At 50.1% G+C, this 20,445-nt stretch overlaps 1 protein-coding gene across 2 annotated transcripts in view; it reads right to left on the bottom strand.

The window, feature by feature from the left end:
- The window catches only part of LOC139385855 (glutamate receptor ionotropic, kainate 1), a 143,374-nt gene that overhangs the window by 16,209 nt on the left and 106,720 nt on the right, over positions 1-20,445 (bottom strand). The window contains exons 9-12 of one of the 2 annotated variants that reach the window (XM_071131121.1): positions 4,450-4,557; positions 4,054-4,095; positions 2,708-2,821; positions 462-665 (exon numbers count right to left, since the gene is read on the bottom strand). In XM_071131121.1, coding sequence (XP_070987222.1) covers positions 462-665; positions 2,708-2,821; positions 4,054-4,095; positions 4,450-4,557 — 468 coding nt within the window. The remainder of the gene's footprint in view (positions 1-461; positions 666-2,707; positions 2,822-4,053; positions 4,096-4,449; positions 4,558-20,445) is intronic. The other variant, XM_071131122.1, reaches the window with a different exon arrangement.

The raw sequence follows: 20,445 nt of genomic DNA, 5'->3' as shown, positions 1-20,445 counted from the left end.
GGTTGGAGTGAAAACATACTGGAGGGTATCTCTCCTGGAACAGGGTTGGAGTTAAAACCTTCAGGAGGGTATCTCTCCAGGAACAGGGTTGGAGTGAAAACCTACAGGAGGGAATCTCTCCAGAAACAGGGTTGGAGTTAAAACCTACAGGAGGGAATCTCTCCAGAAACAGGGTTGGGTAGCTCTGAACTACATCGACTAGTTATTGTATCTGCCACTAGTAGCATTACTATACTATACTATAAATGTTAATTGACCATATTCACAGTACAGTCCAGTGGGGGAACTCAGCCACTCATGTGAGCCATACACCTGTACTGTACCTGCACTGTACTGTAGTGTGACAGCAAGTGATAGGCGTCTACCTTAAACATCCATTCACTTTTCTCTTTCTTTTCCATAAAGTAAAACATTTTCTCTTTCTCGTTCTGCCTCTCTCCTGGTACAGGCAAGTGACTCACATGGTCTATGAGTTCCCGCACCATGCCGTTCCATTCTCCCTTATCGTTTTGTGCTCCATACTTCCCATCAGACACCAGTTTAACCTCGTAGGCAAATCCCAGGATGTTGGACAGCTCCTTCAGCAGGTCCAGGCAGTAACCTTCGAACCGGTCGTTACCGTACAGAGGCTTGTCAGACTTCTTGTACATGACGTAAGGGTTTTCCTGTGAGATGAGGCGATAGAGTCGTCAACATCTCTGTAATGAACATACCCCATTAGTAGACTGTGTGGTTTCTTAGTTTGGATTGAGAAAAGATAGTAGAAACCACAGTGCACAAGGAGTTCCAACTACCCTCTCCAACTGACTTTGTGTATCTTCCTACAATAGTTACTCTAACTATTGGATTATTTCTTATGACTTATGACTATAGAATATCCCTTATAACTACTAAGACTACTGGACTATTATACTATATATGGACTACTGGACTGTTATATATGGACTACTGGACTGTTATATATATATGGACTACTGGACTGTTATATATATATGGACTACTGGACTGTTATATATGGACTACTGGACTGTTATATACGGACTACTGGACTGTTATATATGGACTACTGGACTGTTATATATGGACTACTGGACTGTTATATATGGACTACTGGACTGTTATATATGGACTACTGGACTGTTATATATGGACTACTGGACTGTTATATATATATATGGACTACTGGACTGTTATATATATATATGGACTACTGGACTGTTATATATATATATGGACTACTGGACTGTTATATATATATGGACTACTGGACTGTTATACTATATATGGACTACTGGACTGTTATATATATATGGACTACTGGACTGTTATACTATATATGGACTACTGGACTGTTATACTATATATGGACTACTGGACTGTTATATATGGACTACTGGACTGTTATATATGGACTACTGGACTGTTATATATGGACTACTGGACTGTTATATATGGACTACTGGACTGTTATATATGGACTACTGGACTGTTATATATATATGGACTACTGGACTGTTATATATATATATGGACTACTGGACTGTTATATATATATATGGACTACTGGACTGTTATATATATATGGACTACTGGACTGTTATATATGGACTACTGGACTGTTATATATGGACTACTGGACTGTTATATATATATGGACTACTGGACTGTTATATATATGGACTACTGGACTGTTATATATGGACTACTGGACTGTTATATATGGACTACTGGACTGTTATATATGGACAACTGGACTGTTATATATGGACTACTGGACTGTTATATATGGACCCAGTGACTAGTTGGACAACCCAGTGACTAGTTGGCATTTTGGACAACCCAGTGACTAGTTGGACTATTGGACAACCCAGTGACTATTTGGACAACCCAGTGACTAGTTGGACTATTGGACAACCCAGTGACTATTTGGACAACCCAGTGACTATTTGGACAACCCAGTGACTATTTGGACAACCCAGTGACTATTTGGACAACCCAGTGACTATTTGGACAACCTAGTGACTAGTTGGCATATTGGACAACCCAGTGACTAGTTGGACTATTGGACTACCCAGTGACTAGTTGGACTATTGGACAACTCAGTGACTAGTTGGACTATTGGACAACTCAGTGACTAGTTGGACTATTGGACTACCCAGTGACTAGTTGGACTATTGGACAACCCAGTGACTAGTTGGACTATTGGACAACTCAGTGACTAGTTGGACTATTGGACTACCCAGTGACTAGTTGGACTATTGGACTACTCAGTGACTAGTTGGACTATTGGACTACCCAGTGACTAGTTGGACTATTGGACTACCCAGTGACTAGTTGGACTATTGGACTACCCAGTGACTAGTTGGACTATTGGACAACTCAGTGACTAGTTGGACTATTGGACTACCCAGTGACTAGTTGGACTATTGGACAACTCAGTGACTAGTTGGACTATTGGACAACCCAGTGACTAGTTGGACTATTGGACTACCCAGTGACTAGTTGGACTATTGGACAACCCAGTGACTAGTTGGACTATTGGACTACCCAGTGACTAGTTGGACTATTTGTATATTCCATATGGACTATTTGACTATTTTCTGCAGACTATTTGCTCCACAGTTGTTTCAATTCAATTTTTATATTGTTTTAGTCTTTTTTAATCTTCTTAAGTATGTTGTGACCCCTGAGACGTGACTTGACTTACCAGGATAGTGGTGACGACCAGAGTCCTGTTGGCCATGGAATCTGTGATGTTAGTCCCCGTATCCTTCAGACTTTCGGTAAGGTTAAGGCCGTTGTTGGAGTTCCACAATCCAATCTGAAGAGTAGTAAATCACCAAAACATTACATTATATTCTAACCATCACTGTATTCTAACTATCACTGTCTTCTATCCATCACTGTCTTCTAACCATCACAGTACTCTATCCATCACTGTATTCTAACCATCACTGTATTCTAACCATCACTGTATTCTAACCATCACAGTATTCTACCCATCACAGTATTCTACCCATCACAGTATTCTACCCATCACAGTATTCTAACAATCACAGTATTCTACCCATCACAGTATTCTAACCATCACAGTATTCTATCCATCACTGTATTCTACCCATCACAGTATTCTACCCATCACAGTATTCTAACCATCACAGTATTCTACCCATCACAGTATTCTATCCATCACTGTATTCTAACCATCACAGTATTCTACCCATCACAGTATTCTACCCATCACAGTATTCTACCCATCACAGTATTCTAACCATCACAGTATTCTACCCATCACAGTATTCTAACCATCACAGTATTCTACCCATCACAGTATTCTATCCATCACAGTATTCTAACCATCACAGTACTCTATCCATCACAGTATTCTACCCACCACAGTACTCTATCCATCACAGTATTCTACCCATCACAGTATTCTACCCAGGGTAGGACAACTCAGATAAGGACTGTAGGAGTGGGTATTATAACTCAGATAAGGACTGTAGGAGTGGGTATTATAACTCAGATAAGGACTGTAGGAGTGGGTATTATAACTCAGATAAGGACTGTAGGAGTGGGTAGGATAACTCAGAGAATAAAACACTACGAAGGTCAGACAAGGAGGTCAGGGAGTCAACCAGAGGGTCAGACAAGAGGGTCAACAACAGGGTCAGACCACAGGGTCAGACAACAGGGTCAGACCACAGAGTCAACCAGAGGGTCAGACAAGAGGGTCAACAACGGGGTCAACCCCAGGATCAACAACAGGGTCAACCCCAGGGTCAACCCCAGGGTCAGACCACAGGGTCAGACCACAGGGTCAACCCCAGGGTCAGACCACAGGGTCAGACCACAGGGTCAACAACAGGGTCAACCCCAGGGTCAGACCACAGGGTCAACAACAGGGTCAACCCCAGGGTCAGACCACAGGGTCGACAACAAGGTCGACCCCAGGGTCAGACCACAGGGTCAGACCACAGGGTCGACAACAAGGTCGACCACAGGGTCAACAAGAGGGTCAGACGACCAGAGCCAGTCAGCCGCTCTACAAACCTTTTTCCACACTTTATTGAGGTGGCTATTGCCCCCGATCGTCTTGTTAGGAAAGGAAGCAAAAAAACACATCATTTTATCAACCTTTTCAGGAACCGTCAAACTGGTGGACGTTTCTATTTGTATTACACACGTTGTGGTGGTGATACCCTCCTATCCTACGTATGGTGCTTTGGTCTCATGACCTGTAGCTAACCGTGGTGTGTGTGTGTGTGTGTTGTGGTGGTGATACCCTCCTATCCTACGTATGGTGCTTTGGTCTCATGACCTGTAGCTAACCGTGATGTGTGTGTGTGTGTGTGTGTGTGTGTGTGTGTGTGTGTGTGTGTGTGTGTGTGTGTGTGTGTGTGTGTGTGTGTGTGTGTGTGTGTAATACATCGTGGTGCTGCATCTCACCTTCTCCAAGCCGTCTTCCTTCAGACTGATGACGTCCAGGTCAAAGTCTTTCCTCAAACCGTCTGTCTTGTTTATAATGATCTGTCCTGTCAAACCGTTCCACGTCGCCTGGGAAAGACAGGCAGAAAGAAAGACAGAGGCACTACAAATTAATTCCTGTGTTTTATTTATCCTTACAGAGGTACAGAACCACTCTCTAAATTACAGAGGTACAGAACCACTCTCTAAATTACAGAGGTACAGAACCACTCTAAGTTACAGAGATACAGAACCACTAAGTTACAGAGATACAGAACCACACTAAGTTACAGAGATACAGAACCACTAAGTTACAGAGATACAGAACCACTAAGTTACAGAGATACAGAACCACTCTCTAAGTTAGAGATACAGAACCACTCTAAGTTACAGAGATACAGAACCACTCTAAGTTACGGAGGTACAGAACCACACTCTAAGTTAGGGTATCTGTCTCTGTCTCTGTCTCTCTCTCTCTGTCTCTCTCTCTGTCTGTGTCTGTCTCTCTCTGTCTCTCTCTCTCTCTGTCTGTGTGTCTGTCTCTCTCTGTCTCTCTGTCTCTCTCTCTCTGTCACTCTCTCTCTGTCTCTCTCTCTCGGTCTCTCTCTCTCGGTCTCTCTCTCTCGGTCTCTCTCTCTCGGTCTCTCTCTCTCGGTCTCTCTCTCTCTGGCTCTCTCTCTCTGGCTCTCTCTCTCTGGCTCTCTCTCTGGCTCTCTCTCTGGCTCTCTCTCTGTCTCTCTCTGTCTCTCTCTGTCTCTCTCTGTCTCTCTCTGTCTCTCTCTGTCTCTGTGTTCTGAATAGTAGGCATTTGTGTGTCTGTGTGTGTCTGTGTGTCTGTCTCTCTCTGTCTCTCTCTCTCTCGGTCTCTCTCTCTCTCTCTCTCTCTCTCTCTGTCTCTCTCTCTCTCTCTGTCTCTCTCTGTCTCTCTCTCTCTTTCTGTCTCTGTCGCTGTCTCTCTCTCTCTGTCTCTGTCTCGGTCTCTCTCTCTGTCTCTGTCTCTCTCTCTGTCTCTCTCTCTGTCTCTCTCTCTGTCTCTCTCTCTGTCTCTCTCTCTGTCTCTCTCTCTGTCTCTCTCTCTGTCTCTCTCTCTGTCTCTCTCTCTGTCTCTCTCTGTCTCTCTCTGTCTCTCTCTGTCTCTGTGTTCTGAATAGTAGGCATTTTGGGTATGTGAAAAAAATTAAGTTGTATAGTATGTGACATGTCTAAAATGTAGTATGCTTTAAATGCCAGTATTTCCTACTCATTTAGGCTTTTCATCTAGTAGAATTCTCTGCACACTATTGAGGAAGATAAATCGTATTTCCGAAACCCACGTGTTTTGACAATAGCTGATAATCAGCTGAGGGGGACGCGCTGTACCAAAATTAACCAATGGCAATCGCACATTAGATGACACATTCTCAGTAGGAGGAGCCTAGTACGCTGTTATTTGTTACTTACTGCATCCGTTTTGACTAAAGAGTACGTATTGCGACTAGTATGATTAGTACACAGTTTGCAGTGACTGTAAAGGGACTGCAGTGACTCATAAATGACTTACAATGGCAATTGTGCACAACTCTAACCACTAGGCTACCTGCCTCCTCTAACCACTAGGATACCTGCCTCCTCTAACCACTAGGCTACCTGCCTCCTCTAACCACCAGGCTACCTGCCTCCTCTAACCACCAGGCTACCTGCCTCCTCTAACCACTAGGCTACCTGCCTCCTCTAACCACTAGGCTACCTGCCTCCTCTAACCACCAGGCTAACTGCCTCCTCTAACCACCAGGCTACCTGCCTCCTCTAACCACCAGGCTACCCGCCTCCTCTAACCACTAGGCTACCTGCCTCCTCTAACCACTAGGCTACCTGCCTCCTCTAACCACTAGGCTACCTGCCTCCTCTAACCACTAGGCTACCTGCCTCCTCTAACCACTAGGCTACCTGCCTCCTCTAACCACTCGACTACCTGCCTCCTCTAACCACTCGGCTACCTGCCTCCTCTAACCACTAGGCTACCTGCCTCCTCTAACCACTAGGCTACCTGCCTCCTCTAACCACTAGGCTACCTGCCTCCTCTAACCACTAGGCTACCTGCCTCCTCTAACCACTAGGCTACCTGCCTCCTCTAACCACTAGGCTACCTGCCTCCTCTAACCACTAGGCTACCTGCCTCCTCTAACCACTAGACTACCTGCCTCCTCTAACCACTAGGCTACCTGCCGCCTCTAACCACTAGGCTACCTGCCTCCTCTAACCACTAGGCTACCTGCCTCCTCTAACCACTAGGCTACCTGCCTCCTCTAACCACTAGGCTACCTGCCTCCTCTAACCACTAGGCTACCTGCCTCCTCTAACCACTAGGCTACCTGCCTCTAACCACTAGGCTACCTGCCTCTAACCACTAGGCTACCTGCCTCTAACCACTAGGCTACCTGCCTCCTCTAACCACTAGGCTACCTGCCTCCTCTAACCACTAGGCTACCTGCCGCCCCATTAAACAACATTACCACTATGCCTTCTAATTGCAGTCGCTGTTCTCTTAATATACAGGAGAACTATTTCCTCATGGTGAGGATAGCCGAGTTGTGAGCCCAGCTTCAAACTCAATCTTTAGGCAAGGGTAATTTAAGTGTAGGAAAGGATGAAACAGCGTCTGTGCCACCAGTAAGTACAGATAGTAGTATAAATCCCCTCGCACGGTACCCGCAGCTGGACAATTTTCTCACGGCTTCCGGAAAGAAATGCTGTCGGCTCAACCGGTTTTGCTCATTCAGCCGACAGAAACTTTCAACCGGTTCTCCCCATTTAGCATCGAGTCGGAGTGAGAGACTTCTCTGGGCTCTCCCCCACCCGTTATGTGGTGTGAGCCACCGAAGCCTCCCACCATAAGCTCTGACAAACTGAAAACCCGTAGTCATTGGCGACTCCATTACCCGCAGTATTAGAATCATCCACAGCGATTATACACTGTTTACCAGGGGGGCCGGGCTACCGACGTTAAGGCTAATCTGAAGATGGTGCTGGCTAAAGCTAAAACTGGTGAGTGTAGAGAGTATAGGGATATTGTTATCCACGTCGGCACCAACGATGATAGGATGAAACAGTCAGAGGTCACCAAGTGCATGTAAATTAGCTAGAAAGATGTGTCGGCATCGTGTATTATCACTGGCCCCCTCCCAGTTAGGGAGAGTGATTTCTTATTCTTTTAACTTTTATTGACCGGGAACAGCCCATTGAGACCCAGAGTCTCTTTTTCAAGGGAGACCTGGCCAAGAAGGCAGCAACACTAAAACATACAACAATACATCACATCATTAAAACATTCAAAACTACAATATATCATTAAAACATACAACAATACAATACAATACATCACATCATTAAAACATACAACAATACAATATGATCCAGCCTTTAAAAAAAACATTCCCATCAAAATGTTTAATTAATTCAGGGGCACTAACATATCTAGATGAAGCATGGATTGTAGACTATTCCATATGCCAAATACTGTGAATGTCCTGGGGACTTTAAGTAGCAACCACCTAGCAGACCAGGAAACTGCTGGTGGTGAGACCAGACTACAGAGGGAGTTTACCTGCTAGTGGTGAAGGAGACCAGACTACAGAGGGAGTTTACCTGCTAGTGGTGAAGGAGACCAGACTACAGAGGTAAAGAGGGAGTTTACCTGCTGGTGGTGAAGGAGACCAGACTACAGAGGTAAAGAGGGAGTTTACCTGCTGGTGGTGAAGGAGACCAGTCTACAGAGGGAGTTTACCTGCTGGTGGTGAAGGAGACCAGACTACAGAGGTAAAGAGGGAGTTTACCTACTGGTGGTGAAGGAGACCAGACTACAGAGGGAGTTTACCCACTGGTGGTGAAGGAGACCAGACTACAGAGGTAAAGAGGGAGTTTACCTGCTGGTGGTGAAGGAGACCAGACTACAGAGGGAGTTTACCTGCTAGTGGTGAAGGAGACCAGACTACAGAGGGAGTTTACCTGCTGGTGGTGAAGGAGACCAGACTACAGAGGTAAAGAGGGAGTTTACCTGCTGGTGATGAAGGAGACCAGACTACAGAGGGAGTTTACCTGCTGGTGGTGAAGGAGACCAGACTACAGAGGTAAAGAGGGAGTTTACCTACTGGTGGTGAAGGAGACCAGACTACAGAGGTAAAGAGGGAGTTTACCTGCTGGTGGTGAAGGAGACCAGACTACAGAGGTAAAGAGGGAGTTTACCTGCTGGTGGTGAAGGAGACCAGACTACAGAGGTAAAGAGGGAGTTTACCTGCTGGTGGTGAAGGAGACCAGACTACGGAGGTAAAGAGGGAGTTTACCTGCTGGGGGTGAAGGAGACCAGACTACAGAGGGAGTTTACCTGCTGGTGGTGAAGGAGACCAGACTACAGAGGGAGTTTACCTGCTGGTGGTGAAGGAGACCAGACTACAGAGGTAAAGAGGGAGTTTACCTGCTGGTGATGAAGGAGACCAGACTACAGAGGGAGTTTACCTGCTGGTGGTGAAGGAGACCAGACTACAGAGGTAAAGAGGGAGTTTAACTACTGGTGGTGAAGGAGACCAGACTACAGAGGTAAAGAGGGAGTTTACCTGCTGGTGGTGAAGGAGACCAGACTACAGAGGTAAAGAGGGAGTTTACCTGCTGGTGGTGAAGGAGACCAGACTACAGAGGTAAAGAGGGAGTTTACCTGCTGGTGGTGAAGGAGACCAGACTACGGAGGTAAAGAGGGAGTTTACCTGCTGGGGGTGAAGGAGACCAGACTACAGAGGGAGTTTACCTGCTGGTGGTGAAGGAGACCAGACTACAGAGGGAGTTTACCTGCTGGTGGTTAAGGAGATCAGACTACAGAGGTAAAGAGGGAGTTTACCTGCTGGTGGTGAAGGAGACCAGACTACAGAGGGAGTTTACCTGCTGGTGGTGAAGGAGACCAGACTACAGAGGTAAAGAGGGAGTTTACCTGCTGGTGGGGACGGAGACCAGACTACAGAGGTAAAGAGGGAGTTTACCTGCTGGTGGTGATGAAGGAGACCAGACTACAGAGGTAAAGAGGGAGTTTACCCGCTGGTGGTGAAGGAGACCAGACTACAGAGGTAAAGAGGGAGTTTACCTGCTGGTGGTGAAGGAGACCAGACTACAGAGGTAAAGAGGGAGTTGACCTGCTGGTGGTGAAGGAGACCAGACTACAGATGGAGTTTACCTGCTGGTGGTGAAGGAGACCTGACTACAGAGGGAGTTTACCTGCTGGTGGTGAAGGAGACCAGACTACAGAGGTAAAGAGGGAGTTTACCTGCTGGTCGTGAAGGAGACCAGACTACAGAGGTAAAGAGGGAGTTTACCTGCTGGTGGTGAAGGAGACCAGACTACAGAGGGAGTTTACCTGCTGGTGGTGAAGGAGACCAGACTACAGAGGTAAAGAGGGAGTTTACCTGCTGGTGATGAAGGAGACCAGACTACAGAGGGAGTTTACCTGCTGGTGGTGAAGGAGACCAGACTACAGAGGGAGTTTACCTGCTGGTGGTGAAGGAGACCAGACTACAGAGGTAAAGAGGGAGTTTACCTGCTGGTGATGAAGGAGACCAGACTACAGAGGGAGTTTACCTGCTGGTGGTGAAGGAGACCAGACTACAGAGGTAAAGAGGGAGTTTACCTGCTGGTGATGAAGGAGACCAGACTACAGAGGGAGTTTACCTGCTGGTGGTGAAGGAGACCAGACTACAGAGGTAAAGAGGGAGTTTACCTACTGGTGGTGAAGGAGACCAGACTACAGAGGTAAAGAGGGAGTTTACCTGCTGGTGGTGAAGGAGACCAGACTACGGAGGTAAAGAGGGAGTTTACCTGCTGGGGTGAAGGAGACCAGACTACAGAGGGAGTTTACCTGCTGGTGGTGAAGGAGACCAGACTACAGAGGTAAAGAGGGAGTTTACCTACTGGTGGTGAAGGAGACCAGTCTACAGAGGGAGTTTACCTGCTGGTGGTGAAGGAGACCAGCCTACAGAGGTAAAGAGGGAGTTTACCTGCTGGTGGTGAAGGAGACCAGACTACAGAGGTAAAGAGGGAGTTTACCTGCTGGTGGGGACGGAGACCAGACTACAGAGGTAAAGAGGGAGTTTACCTGCTGGTGGTGAAGGAGACCAGACTACAGAGGTAAAGAGGGAGTTTACCTGCTGGTAGTGAAGGAGACCAGACTACAGAGGTAAAGAGGGAGTTTACCTGCTGGTGGTGAAGGAGACCAGACTACAGAGGTAAAGAGGGAGTTTACCTGCTGGTGGTGAAGGAGACCAGACTACAGAGGTAAAGAGGGAGTTTACCTGCTGGTGGTGAAGGAGACCAGACTACAGAGGTAAAGAGGGAGTTTACCTGCTGGTGGTGATGAAGGAGACCAGACTACAGAGGTAAAGAGGGAGTTTACCCGCTGGTGGTGAAGGAGACCAGACTACAGAGGTAAAGAGGGAGTTTACCCGCTGGTGGTGAAGGAGACCAGACTACAGAGGTAAAGAGGGAGTTTACCTGCTGGTGGTGAAGGAGACCAGACTACAGAGGTAAAGAGGGAGTTTACCTGCTGGTGGTGAAGGAGACCAGACTACAGAGGGAGTTTACCTGCTGGTGGTGAAGGAGACCTGACTACAGAGGGAGTTTACCTGCTGGTGGTGAAGGAGACCAGACTACAGAGGTAAAGAGGGAGTTTACCTACTGGTGGTGAAGGAGACCAGACTACAGAGGTAAAGAGGGAGTTTACCTGCTGGTGGTGAAGGAGACCAGACTACAGAGGTAAAAAGGGAGTTTACCTGCTGGTGGTGAAGGAGACCAGACTACAGAGGTAAAGAGGGAGTTTACCTGCTGGTGGTGAAGGAGACCAGACTACGGAGGTAAAGAGGGAGTTTACCTGCTGGGGGTGAAGGAGACCAGACTACAGAGGGAGTTTACCTGCTGGTGGTGAAGGAGACCAGACTACAGAGGTAAAGAGGGAGTTTACCTACTGGTGGTGAAGGAGACCAGTCTACAGAGGGAGTTTACCTGCTGGTGGTGAAGGAGACCAGACTACAGAGGTAAAGAGGGCGTTTACCTGCTGGTGGTGAAGGAGACCAGACTACAGAGGTAAAGAGGGAGTTTACCTGGTGGTGGTGAAGGAGACCAGACTACAGAGGTAAAGAGGGAGTTTACCTGCTGGGGGTGAAGGAGACCAGACTACAGAGGGAGTTTACCTGCTGGTGGTGAAGGAGACCAGACTACAGAGGTAAAGAGGGAGTTTACCTGCTGGTGGTGAAGGAGACCAGACTACAGAGGGAGTTTATCTGCTGGTGGTGAAGGAGACCTGACTACAGAGGGAGTTTACCTGCTGGTGGTGAAGGAGACCAGACTAGAGAGGTAAAGAGGGAGTTTACCTACTGGTGGTGAAGGAGACCAGACTACAGAGGTAAAGAGGGAGTTTACCTGCTGGTGGTGAAGGAGACCAGACTACAGAGGTAAAGAGGGAGTTTACCTGCTGGTGGTGAAGGAGACCAGACTACAGAGGTAAAGAGGGAGTTTACCTGCTGGTGGTGAAGGAGACCAGACTACGGAGGTAAAGAGGGAGTTTACCTGCTGGGGGTGAAGGAGACCAGACTACAGAGGGAGTTTACCTGCTGGTGGTGAAGGAGACCAGACTACAGAGGTAAAGAGCGAGTTTACCTACTGGTGGTGGAGACCAGTCTACAGAGGGAGTTTACCTGCTGGTGGTGAAGGAGACCAGACTACAGAGGTAAAGAGGGAGTTTACCTGCTGGTGGTGAAGGAGACCAGACTACAGAGGTAAATAGGGAGTTTACCTGCTGGTGGGGACGGAGACCAGACTACAGAGGTAAAGAGGGAGTTTACCTGCTGGTGGTGAAGGACACCAGACTACAGAGGTAAAGAGGGAGTTTACCTGCTGGTAGTGAAGGAGACCAGACTACAGAGGTAAAGAGGGTGTTTACCTGCTGGTGGTGAAGGAGACCAGACTACAGAGGTAAAGAGGGAGTTTACCTGCTGGTGGTGAAGGAGACCAGACTACAGAGGTAAAGAGGGAGTTTACCTGCTGGTGGTGAAGGAGACCAGACTACAGAGGTAAAGAGGGAGTTTACCTGCTGGTGGTGATGAAGGAGACCAGACTACAGAGGTAAAGATGGAGTTTACCCGCTGGTGGTGAAGGAGACCAGACTACAGAGGTAAAGAGGGAGTTTACCTGCTGGTGGTGAAGGAGACCAGACTACAGAGGTAAAGAGGGAGTTTACCTGCTGGTGGGGAAGGAGACCAGCCTACAGAGGTAAAGAGGGAGTTTACCTGCTGGTGGTGAAGGAGACCAGACTACAGAGGTAAAGAGGGAGTTTACCTGCTGGTGGTGAAGGAGACCGGACTACAGAGGGAGTTTACCTGCTGGTGTTGAAGGAGACCTGACTACAGAGGGAGTTTACCTGCTGGTGGTGAAGGAGACCAGACTACAGAGGTAAAGAGGGAGTTTACCTGCTGGTGGGGAAGGAGACCAGCCTACAGAGGTAAAGAGGGAGTTTACCTGCTGGTGGTGAAGGAGACCAGACTACAGAGGTAAAGAGGGAGTTTACCTGCTGGTGGTGAAGGAGACCAGACTACAGAGGGAGTTTACCTGCTGGTGGTGAAGGAGACCAGACTACAGAGGGAGTTTACCTGCTAGTGGTGAAGGAGACCAGACTACAGAGGGAGTTTACCTGCTGGTGGTGAAGGAGACCAGACTACAGAGGTAAAGAGGGAGTTTACCTGCTGGTGGGGAGGGAGACCAGACTACAGAGGTAAATAGGGAGTTTACCTGCTGGTGGTGAAGGAGACTAGACTACAGAGGTAAAGAGGGAGTTTACCTGCTGGTGGTGAAGGAGACCAGACTACAGAGGGAGTTTACCCACTGGTGGTGAAGGAGACCAGACTACAGAGGGAGTTTACCCACTGGTGGTGAAGGAGACCAGACTACAGAGGTAAAGAGGGAGTTTACCTGCTGGTGGTGAAGGAGACCAGACTACAGAGGGAGTTTACCTGCTGGTGGTGAAGGAGACCAGACTACAGAGGTAAAGAGGGAGTTTACCTGCTGGTGGGGAAGGAGACCAGACTACGGAGGTAAAGAGGGAGTTTACTTGCTGGTGGGGAAGGAGACTAGACTACGGAGGTAAAGAGGGAGTTTACCCAAAAGGGCTTTGTAGATGAACACATACACATGTATATTTCTGTGCATATAAAGTGAGGTCCAACCTACCATTTGGTACAAGAAGCAATAGTGGGGGAGTGACTTGGAATTTGTAATAAAGCTCAAGGATGCATGATAAACAGAGTCCAGTCTCTGTTAGACAGAGGAGGCTGCATGCTAAACAGAGTCCAGTCTCTGTCAGACAGAGGAGGCTGCATGATAAACAGAGTCTCGGTCAGACAGAGGAGGCTGCATGATAAACAGAGTCCAGTCTCTGTTAGACAGAGGAGGCTGCATGATAAACAGAGTCCAGTCTCTGTTAGACAGGAGGCTGCATGATAAACAGAGTCCAGTCTCTGTTAGACAGAGGAGGCTGCATGATAAACAGAGTCTCTGTCAGACAGAGGAGGCTGCATGATAAACAGAGTCCAGTCTCTGTAAGACGGAGGAGGATGTATGATAAACAGAGTCTCTGTAAGACGGAGGAGGATGCATGATAAATAGAGTCCAGTCTCTGTAAGACAGAGGAGGCTGTATGATAAACAGAGGAGGCTGCATGATAAACAGAGTACAGTCTCTGTAAGACAGAGGAGGCTGTATGATAAACAGAGTCCAGTCTCTGTTAGACAGAGGAGGCTGCATGATAAACAGAGTCCAGTCTCTGTAAGACAGAGGAGGCTGCATGATAAGCAGAGTCCAGTCTCTGTAAGACAGAGGAGGATACATGATAAACAGAGTCCAGTCTCTGTAAGACAGAAGAGTCTGCATGATAAACAGAGTCCAGTCTCTGTCAGACAGAGGAGGCTGCATGATAAACAGAGTCCAGTCTCTGTAAGACGGAGGAGGATGTATGATAAACAGAGTCTCTGTAAGACGGGGGAGGATGCATGATAAATAGAGTCCAGTCTCTGTAAGACAGAGGAGGCTGTATGATAAACAGAGGAGGCTGCATGATAAACAGAGTACAGTCTCTGTAAGACAGAGGAGGCTGCATGATAAACAGAGTCCAGTCTCTGTAAGACAGAGGAGGCTGCATGATAAGCAGAGTCCAGTCTCTGTAAGACAGAGGAGGATACATGATAAACAGAGTCCAGTCTCTGTAAGACAGAAGAGGCTGCATGATAAACAGAGTCCAGTCTCTGACAGACAGAGGAGGCTGCATGATAAACAGAGTCCAGTCTCTGTCAGACAGAGGAGGCTACATACATATACTACAAGTCACCATAATCAATAACAGAGAGAAAAATGCTCTGAACAAGCTTCTTTTTAGTCATAAGCGGGAAGCAAGCCTTATTATGAAAATAGAAACCCAATTGCAATTGAAGTTTTGTCACAAGATTATCCACATGAACTTTAAAGGACAACTTGTCATCCAACCACATACCTTGGTATTTGTAGGATGACACTTTTCCAATGGATAAGCCATCAGATGTGACAATGCTAAAGTTCTCTGGCAGAGTTCTAGCTCTGGTAAAGGTCATGAACTTAGTTGTTTCTACATCCAAGACCAGTTTGAGACCATAAAGGGAGGCCTGCAGTGACTGAAAAGCAGTCTGCAGCTCTTCAACAGCCTGAACCAGAGAAGGAGCACATGAATATAGAACTGTATCATCTGCATATAGATGGAACTTTGCTGGTTGCATCCCATTTCCCAAATCATTGAGAACAACACAGGAGCTAAAATGGAACCCTGGGGCACACCTTTATTAATCTCTAGACAACTAGACTTGTGATTGTCAGTATATAACACATTGTGTTCTGTCAGAAAGATTAGTTCCTAAACCAATTTACTGCCCCTTCACTGAGACCAATGTTACTGAGTCTAGCTAGCAACAATTCATGGTCAACTGAATCAAAGGCATTTGATAAATCCACAAACAGAGTAGCACAATGTTGCCTTTTTAATCAAGTGCATTAATGATGTCATGTGCCACTGCCATAGCTGCAGTTGTGGTGCTGTGCCCCGATCTAAAGCCAGACAAACTCGCTCAGTACATTATTTTCAATTAGGAAGTGTTTTAACTGTGAGTTCACTAGGGATTCATAGACAGGCTAGGATAGGGAGTTTAGAGATAGAACGATAGTTCTTAGCATCTCAAGGATCTCCACCCTTTAGCAGTGGGTGGACATAAGCTGATTTCCAAATGCTGGGTATAGAATTGGTCAAGAGACTCAAGTTGAAAATGTGAGCCACAGGTTCTGTGATAATACCAGCTGCTATCTTTAAGAGGAAGGGGGTCCATGTTGTCTGGACCTGCAGACGTTTTAGTGTCTGTAGCCTTTAGTTCTTTATTGACCTCAGTATAAGAAACAGGCTCAAAGTTCAAATGGTTGACATAAGGGCCTATATCATAGTTTACTGTAACAGAGCTTACATTAGAGGCCTGGACCCCACCATTATCAACAAACTGAACCAGCAGATATGAAGTGCTTGTTAAAAACCCCGACAATATCGGCTTTATCCTTCACTTCATTAGAATCCATTATTAAATGGTCAGGAAGGTCAGAGGAGACATTAGAACCTGACACTGATATGATTAGCTTCCAGAACATGGTAGGGTTGTTTAGGTTCTCTGTGACTGCATTTAAATAGTCATCTGATTTGGACTTCCTGATCAATCCTGTGCATTTGTTTCTTAGCGCTCTGAAGGAGGCCCAGTCAACAGGAGCATTTGTATGTCTAGCTTGAGCCCAATAGATATTTCTGTTTCTAATTCATTCTGCCAAGTTATCTGAAAACCAGGCATTGTTCCTTCCACTGATTGTAAATTTCTTCACAGCGGCATGCTTATCACAAATGGACACACATTCCACATAAAAATAGTCCCAGGCAGTGTCAACATCGGGAATCAGATTCTGTCTATTTTGTGGTACAGATCATGTAAGAACGCTTGTTCATCAAACTGTCTAAAATGTATTTTAAAAATATAACGGGGTTTGGTTTTGGTCATTTTTTGTATTTCTATCACAAGCTTTTGCACAGCGATCACTGACGTCCTTACAGAATATCCCAGTCGATGTGTATTTGTGAGGGGTATTCGTTAGCATAATGTCCAATAGTGTTAATTTGTTTGGTGCGCTGGGATTCGGTCTTGTAGGCACATTAATTAATAGAGCGAGATTCAGAGAGTCAAACAGTTCTTTAAAAAGAGTCAGATACAGATGTAAGCATGTCCCAGTTCAAATCTCCTAAAATAACAAATTCAGAGTCATTTAGATGGGGAAGGACATCAGAAAGAGAGGTAAGTGCATCTCCCGAAGCTGAGGACGGTCTGTAGCAGCCGAGGGCGGTCTGTAGCAGCCGAGGGCGGTCTGTAGCAGCCGAGGGCGGTCTGTAGCAGCCGAGGGCGGTCTGTAGCAGCCGAGGGCGGTCTGTAGCAGCCGAGGGCGGTCTGTAGCAGCCGAGGGTGGTCTGTAGCAACCCGAGGGCAGTCTGTAGCAGCCCGAGGGCGGTCTGTAGCAGCCCGAGGGCGGTCTGTAGCAGCCGAGGGCAGTCTGTAGCAACCCGAGGACGGTCTGTAGCAGCCGAGGGCGGTCTGTAGCAACCCGAGGGCAGTCTGTAGCAGCCCGAGGGCGGTCTGTAGCAGCCGAGGGCGGTCTGTAGTAACCCGAGGGCAGTCTGTAGCAGCCCGAGGGCGGTCTGTAGCAGCCCGAGGGCGGTCTGTAGCAGCCGAGGGCAGTCTGTAGCAACCCGAGGACGGTCTGTAGCAGCCGAGGGCGGTCTGTAGCAACCCGAGGGCAGTCTGTAGCAGCCGAGGGCGGTCTGTAGCAGCCGAGGGCGGTCTGTAGCAGCCGAGGGCGGTCTGTAGCAGCCGAGGGCGGTCTGTAGCAGCCGAGGGCGGTCTGTAGCAACCCGAGGGCAGTCTGTAGCAGCCCGAGGGCGGTCTGTAGCAGCCCGAGGGCGGTCTGTAGCAACCCGAGGGCAGTCTGTAGCAACCCGAGGGCAGTCTGTAGCAGCCGAGGGCGGTCTGTAGCAGCCGAGGGCGGTCTGTAGCAGCCGAGGGCGGTCTGTAGCAGCCGAGGGCGGTCTGCAGCAACCCGAGGGCGGTCTGCAGCAAGCCGAGGGCGGTCTGTAGCAACCCGAGGGCGGTCTGTAGCAGCCAGAGGGCGGTCTGTAGCAGCCGAGGGCGGTTTGTAGCAGCCGAGGGCAGTCTGTAGCAACCCGAGGACGGTCTGTAGCAACCCGAGGGCGGTCTGTAGCAACCCGAGGGCGGTCTGTAGCAGCCCGAGGGCGGTCTGTAGCAGCCGAGGGCAGTCTGTAGCAACCCGAGGACGGTCTGTAGCAACCCGAGGGCGGTCTGTAGCAACCCTAGGGCGGTCTGTAGCAACCCGAGGGCGGTCTGTAGCAACCCGAGGGCGGTCTGTAGCAGCCGAGGGCAGTCTGTAGCAGCCGAGGGCAGTCTGTAGCAACCCGAGGACGGTCTGTAGCAACCCGAGGACGGTCTGTAGCAACCCGAGGGCGGTCTGTAGCAACCCGAGGGCGGTCTGTAGCAGCCAAGGGCGGTCTGCAGCAACCCGAGGACAGTCTGTAGCAGCCGAGGGCGGTCTGTAGCAGCCGAGGGCGGTCTGTAGCAGCCGAGGGCAGTCTGTAGCAGCCCGAGGGCGGTCTGTAGCAGCCGAGGGCAGTCTGTAGCAACCCGAGGACGGTCTGTAGCAACCCGAGGGCGGTCTGTAGCAACCCTAGGGCGGTCTGTAGCAACCCGAGGGCTGTCTGTAGCAACCCGAGGGCGGTCTGTAGCAGCCGAGGGCAGTCTGTAGCAGCCGAGGGCAGTCTGTAGCAACCCGAGGACGGTCTGTAGCAACCCGAGGACGGTCTGTAGCAACCCGAGGGCGGTCTGTAGCAACCCGAGGGCGGTCTGTAGCAGCCAAGGGCGGTCTGCAGCAACCCGAGGACAGTCTGTAGCAGCCGAGGGCGGTCTGTAGCAACCCGAGGGCAGTCTGTAGCAGCCCGAGGGCGGTCTGTAGCAGCCCGAGGGCGGTCTGTAGCAACCCGAGGGCGGTCTGTAGCAGCCGAGGGCGGTCTGTAGCAGCCGAGGGCGGTCTGTAGCAGCCGAGGGCGGTCTGTAGCAGCCGAGGGCGGTCTGTAGCAGCCGAGGGCGGTCTGTAGCAGCCGAGGGCGGTCTGCAGCAACCCGAGGGCGGTCTGTAGCAACCCGAGGGCGGTCTGTAGCAGCCCGAGGGCGGTCTGTAGCAGCCGAGGGCAGTTTGTAGCAGCCGAGGGCAGTCTGTAGCAACCCGAGGACGGTCTGTAGCAACCCGAGGGCGGTCTGTAGCAACCCGAGGGCGGTCTGTAGCAGCCCGAGGGCGGTCTGTAGCAGCCGAGGGCAGTCTGTAGCAACCCGAGGACGGTCTGTAGCAACCCGAGGGCGGTCTGTAGCAACCCTAGGGCGGTCTGTAGCAACCCGAGGGCGGTCTGTAGCAACCCGAGGGCGGTCTGTAGCAGCCGAGGGCAGTCTGTAGCAGCCGAGGGCAGTCTGTAGCAACCCGAGGACGGTCTGTAACAACCCGAGGGCGGTCTGTAGCAACCCGAGGGCGGTCTGTAGCAGCCAAGGGCGGTCTGCAGCAACCCGAGGACAGTCTGTAGCAGCCGAGGGCGGTCTGTAGCAACCCGAGGGCAGTCTGTAGCAGCCGAGGGCGGTCTGTAGCAACCCGAGGGCAGTCTGTAGCAGCCGAGGGCGGTCTGTAGCAGCCGAGGGCGGTCTGTAGCAGCCGAGGGCGGTCTGTAGCAGCCGAGGGCGGTCTGTAGCAGCCGAGGGCGGTCTGTAGCAGCCGAGGGCGGTCTGTAGCAGCCGAGGGCGGTCCGTAGCAGCCGAGGGCGGTCCGCAGCAACCCGAGGGCAGTCTGTAGCAACCCGAGGACGGTCTGTAGCAACCCGAGGGCGGTCTGTAGCAACCCGAGGGCGGTCTGTAGCAGCCCGAGGGCGGTCTGTAGCAGCCGAGGGCAGTCTGTAGCAACCCGAGGACGGTCTGTAGCAACCCGAGGGCGGTCTGTAGCAACCCGAGGGCGGTCTGTAGCAACCCGAGGGCGGTCTGTAGCAACCCGAGGGCGGTCTGTAGCAACCCGAGGGCGGTCTGTAGCAGCCGAGGGCAGTCTGTAGCAACCCGAGGACGGTCTGTAGCAACCCGAGGGCGGTCTGTAGCAACCCGAGGGCGGTCTGTAGCAGCCGAGGGCGGTCTGCAGCAACCCGAGGACAGTCTGTAGCAACCCGAGGACAGTCTGTAGCAACCCGAGGACAGTCTGTAGCAACCCGAGGGCGGTCTGCAGCAACCCGAGGGCGGTCTGTAGCAACCCGAGGGCGGTCTGTAGCAGCCAAGGGCGGTCTGCAGCAACCCGAGGACAGTCTGTAGCAGCCGAGGGCGGTCTGTAGCAACCCGAGGGCAGTCTGTAGCAGCCGAGGGCGGTCTGTAGCAACCCGAGGGCGGTCTGTAGCAGCCGAGGGCGGTCTGTAGCAGCCGAGGGCGGTCTGTAGCAGCCGAGGGCGGTCTGTAGCAGCCGAGGGCGGTCTGTAGCAGCCGAGGGCGGTCTGTAGCAGCCGAGGGCGGTCTGCAGCAACCCGAGGGCAGTCTGTAGCAACCCGAGGGCGGTCTGTAGCAGCCCGAGGGCGGTCTGTAGCAGCCGAGGGCGGTCTGTAGCAGCCGAGGGCAGTCTGTAGCAACCCGAGGACGGTCTGTAGCAACCCGAGGGCGGTCTGTAGCAACCCGAGGGCGGTCTGTAGCAGCCCGAGGGCGGTCTGTAGCAGCCGAGGGCAGTCTGTAGCAACCAGAGGACGGTCTGTAGCAACCCGAGGGCGGTCTGTAGCAACCCGAGGGCGGTC

The sequence above is a fragment of the Oncorhynchus clarkii genome, chromosome 27 (assembly GCF_045791955.1).
Source record: "Oncorhynchus clarkii lewisi isolate Uvic-CL-2024 chromosome 27, UVic_Ocla_1.0, whole genome shotgun sequence".
Taxonomy (NCBI): Eukaryota; Metazoa; Chordata; class Actinopteri; order Salmoniformes; family Salmonidae; genus Oncorhynchus; species Oncorhynchus clarkii.
This window is presented reverse-complemented; position numbering and strand designations above follow the sequence as displayed.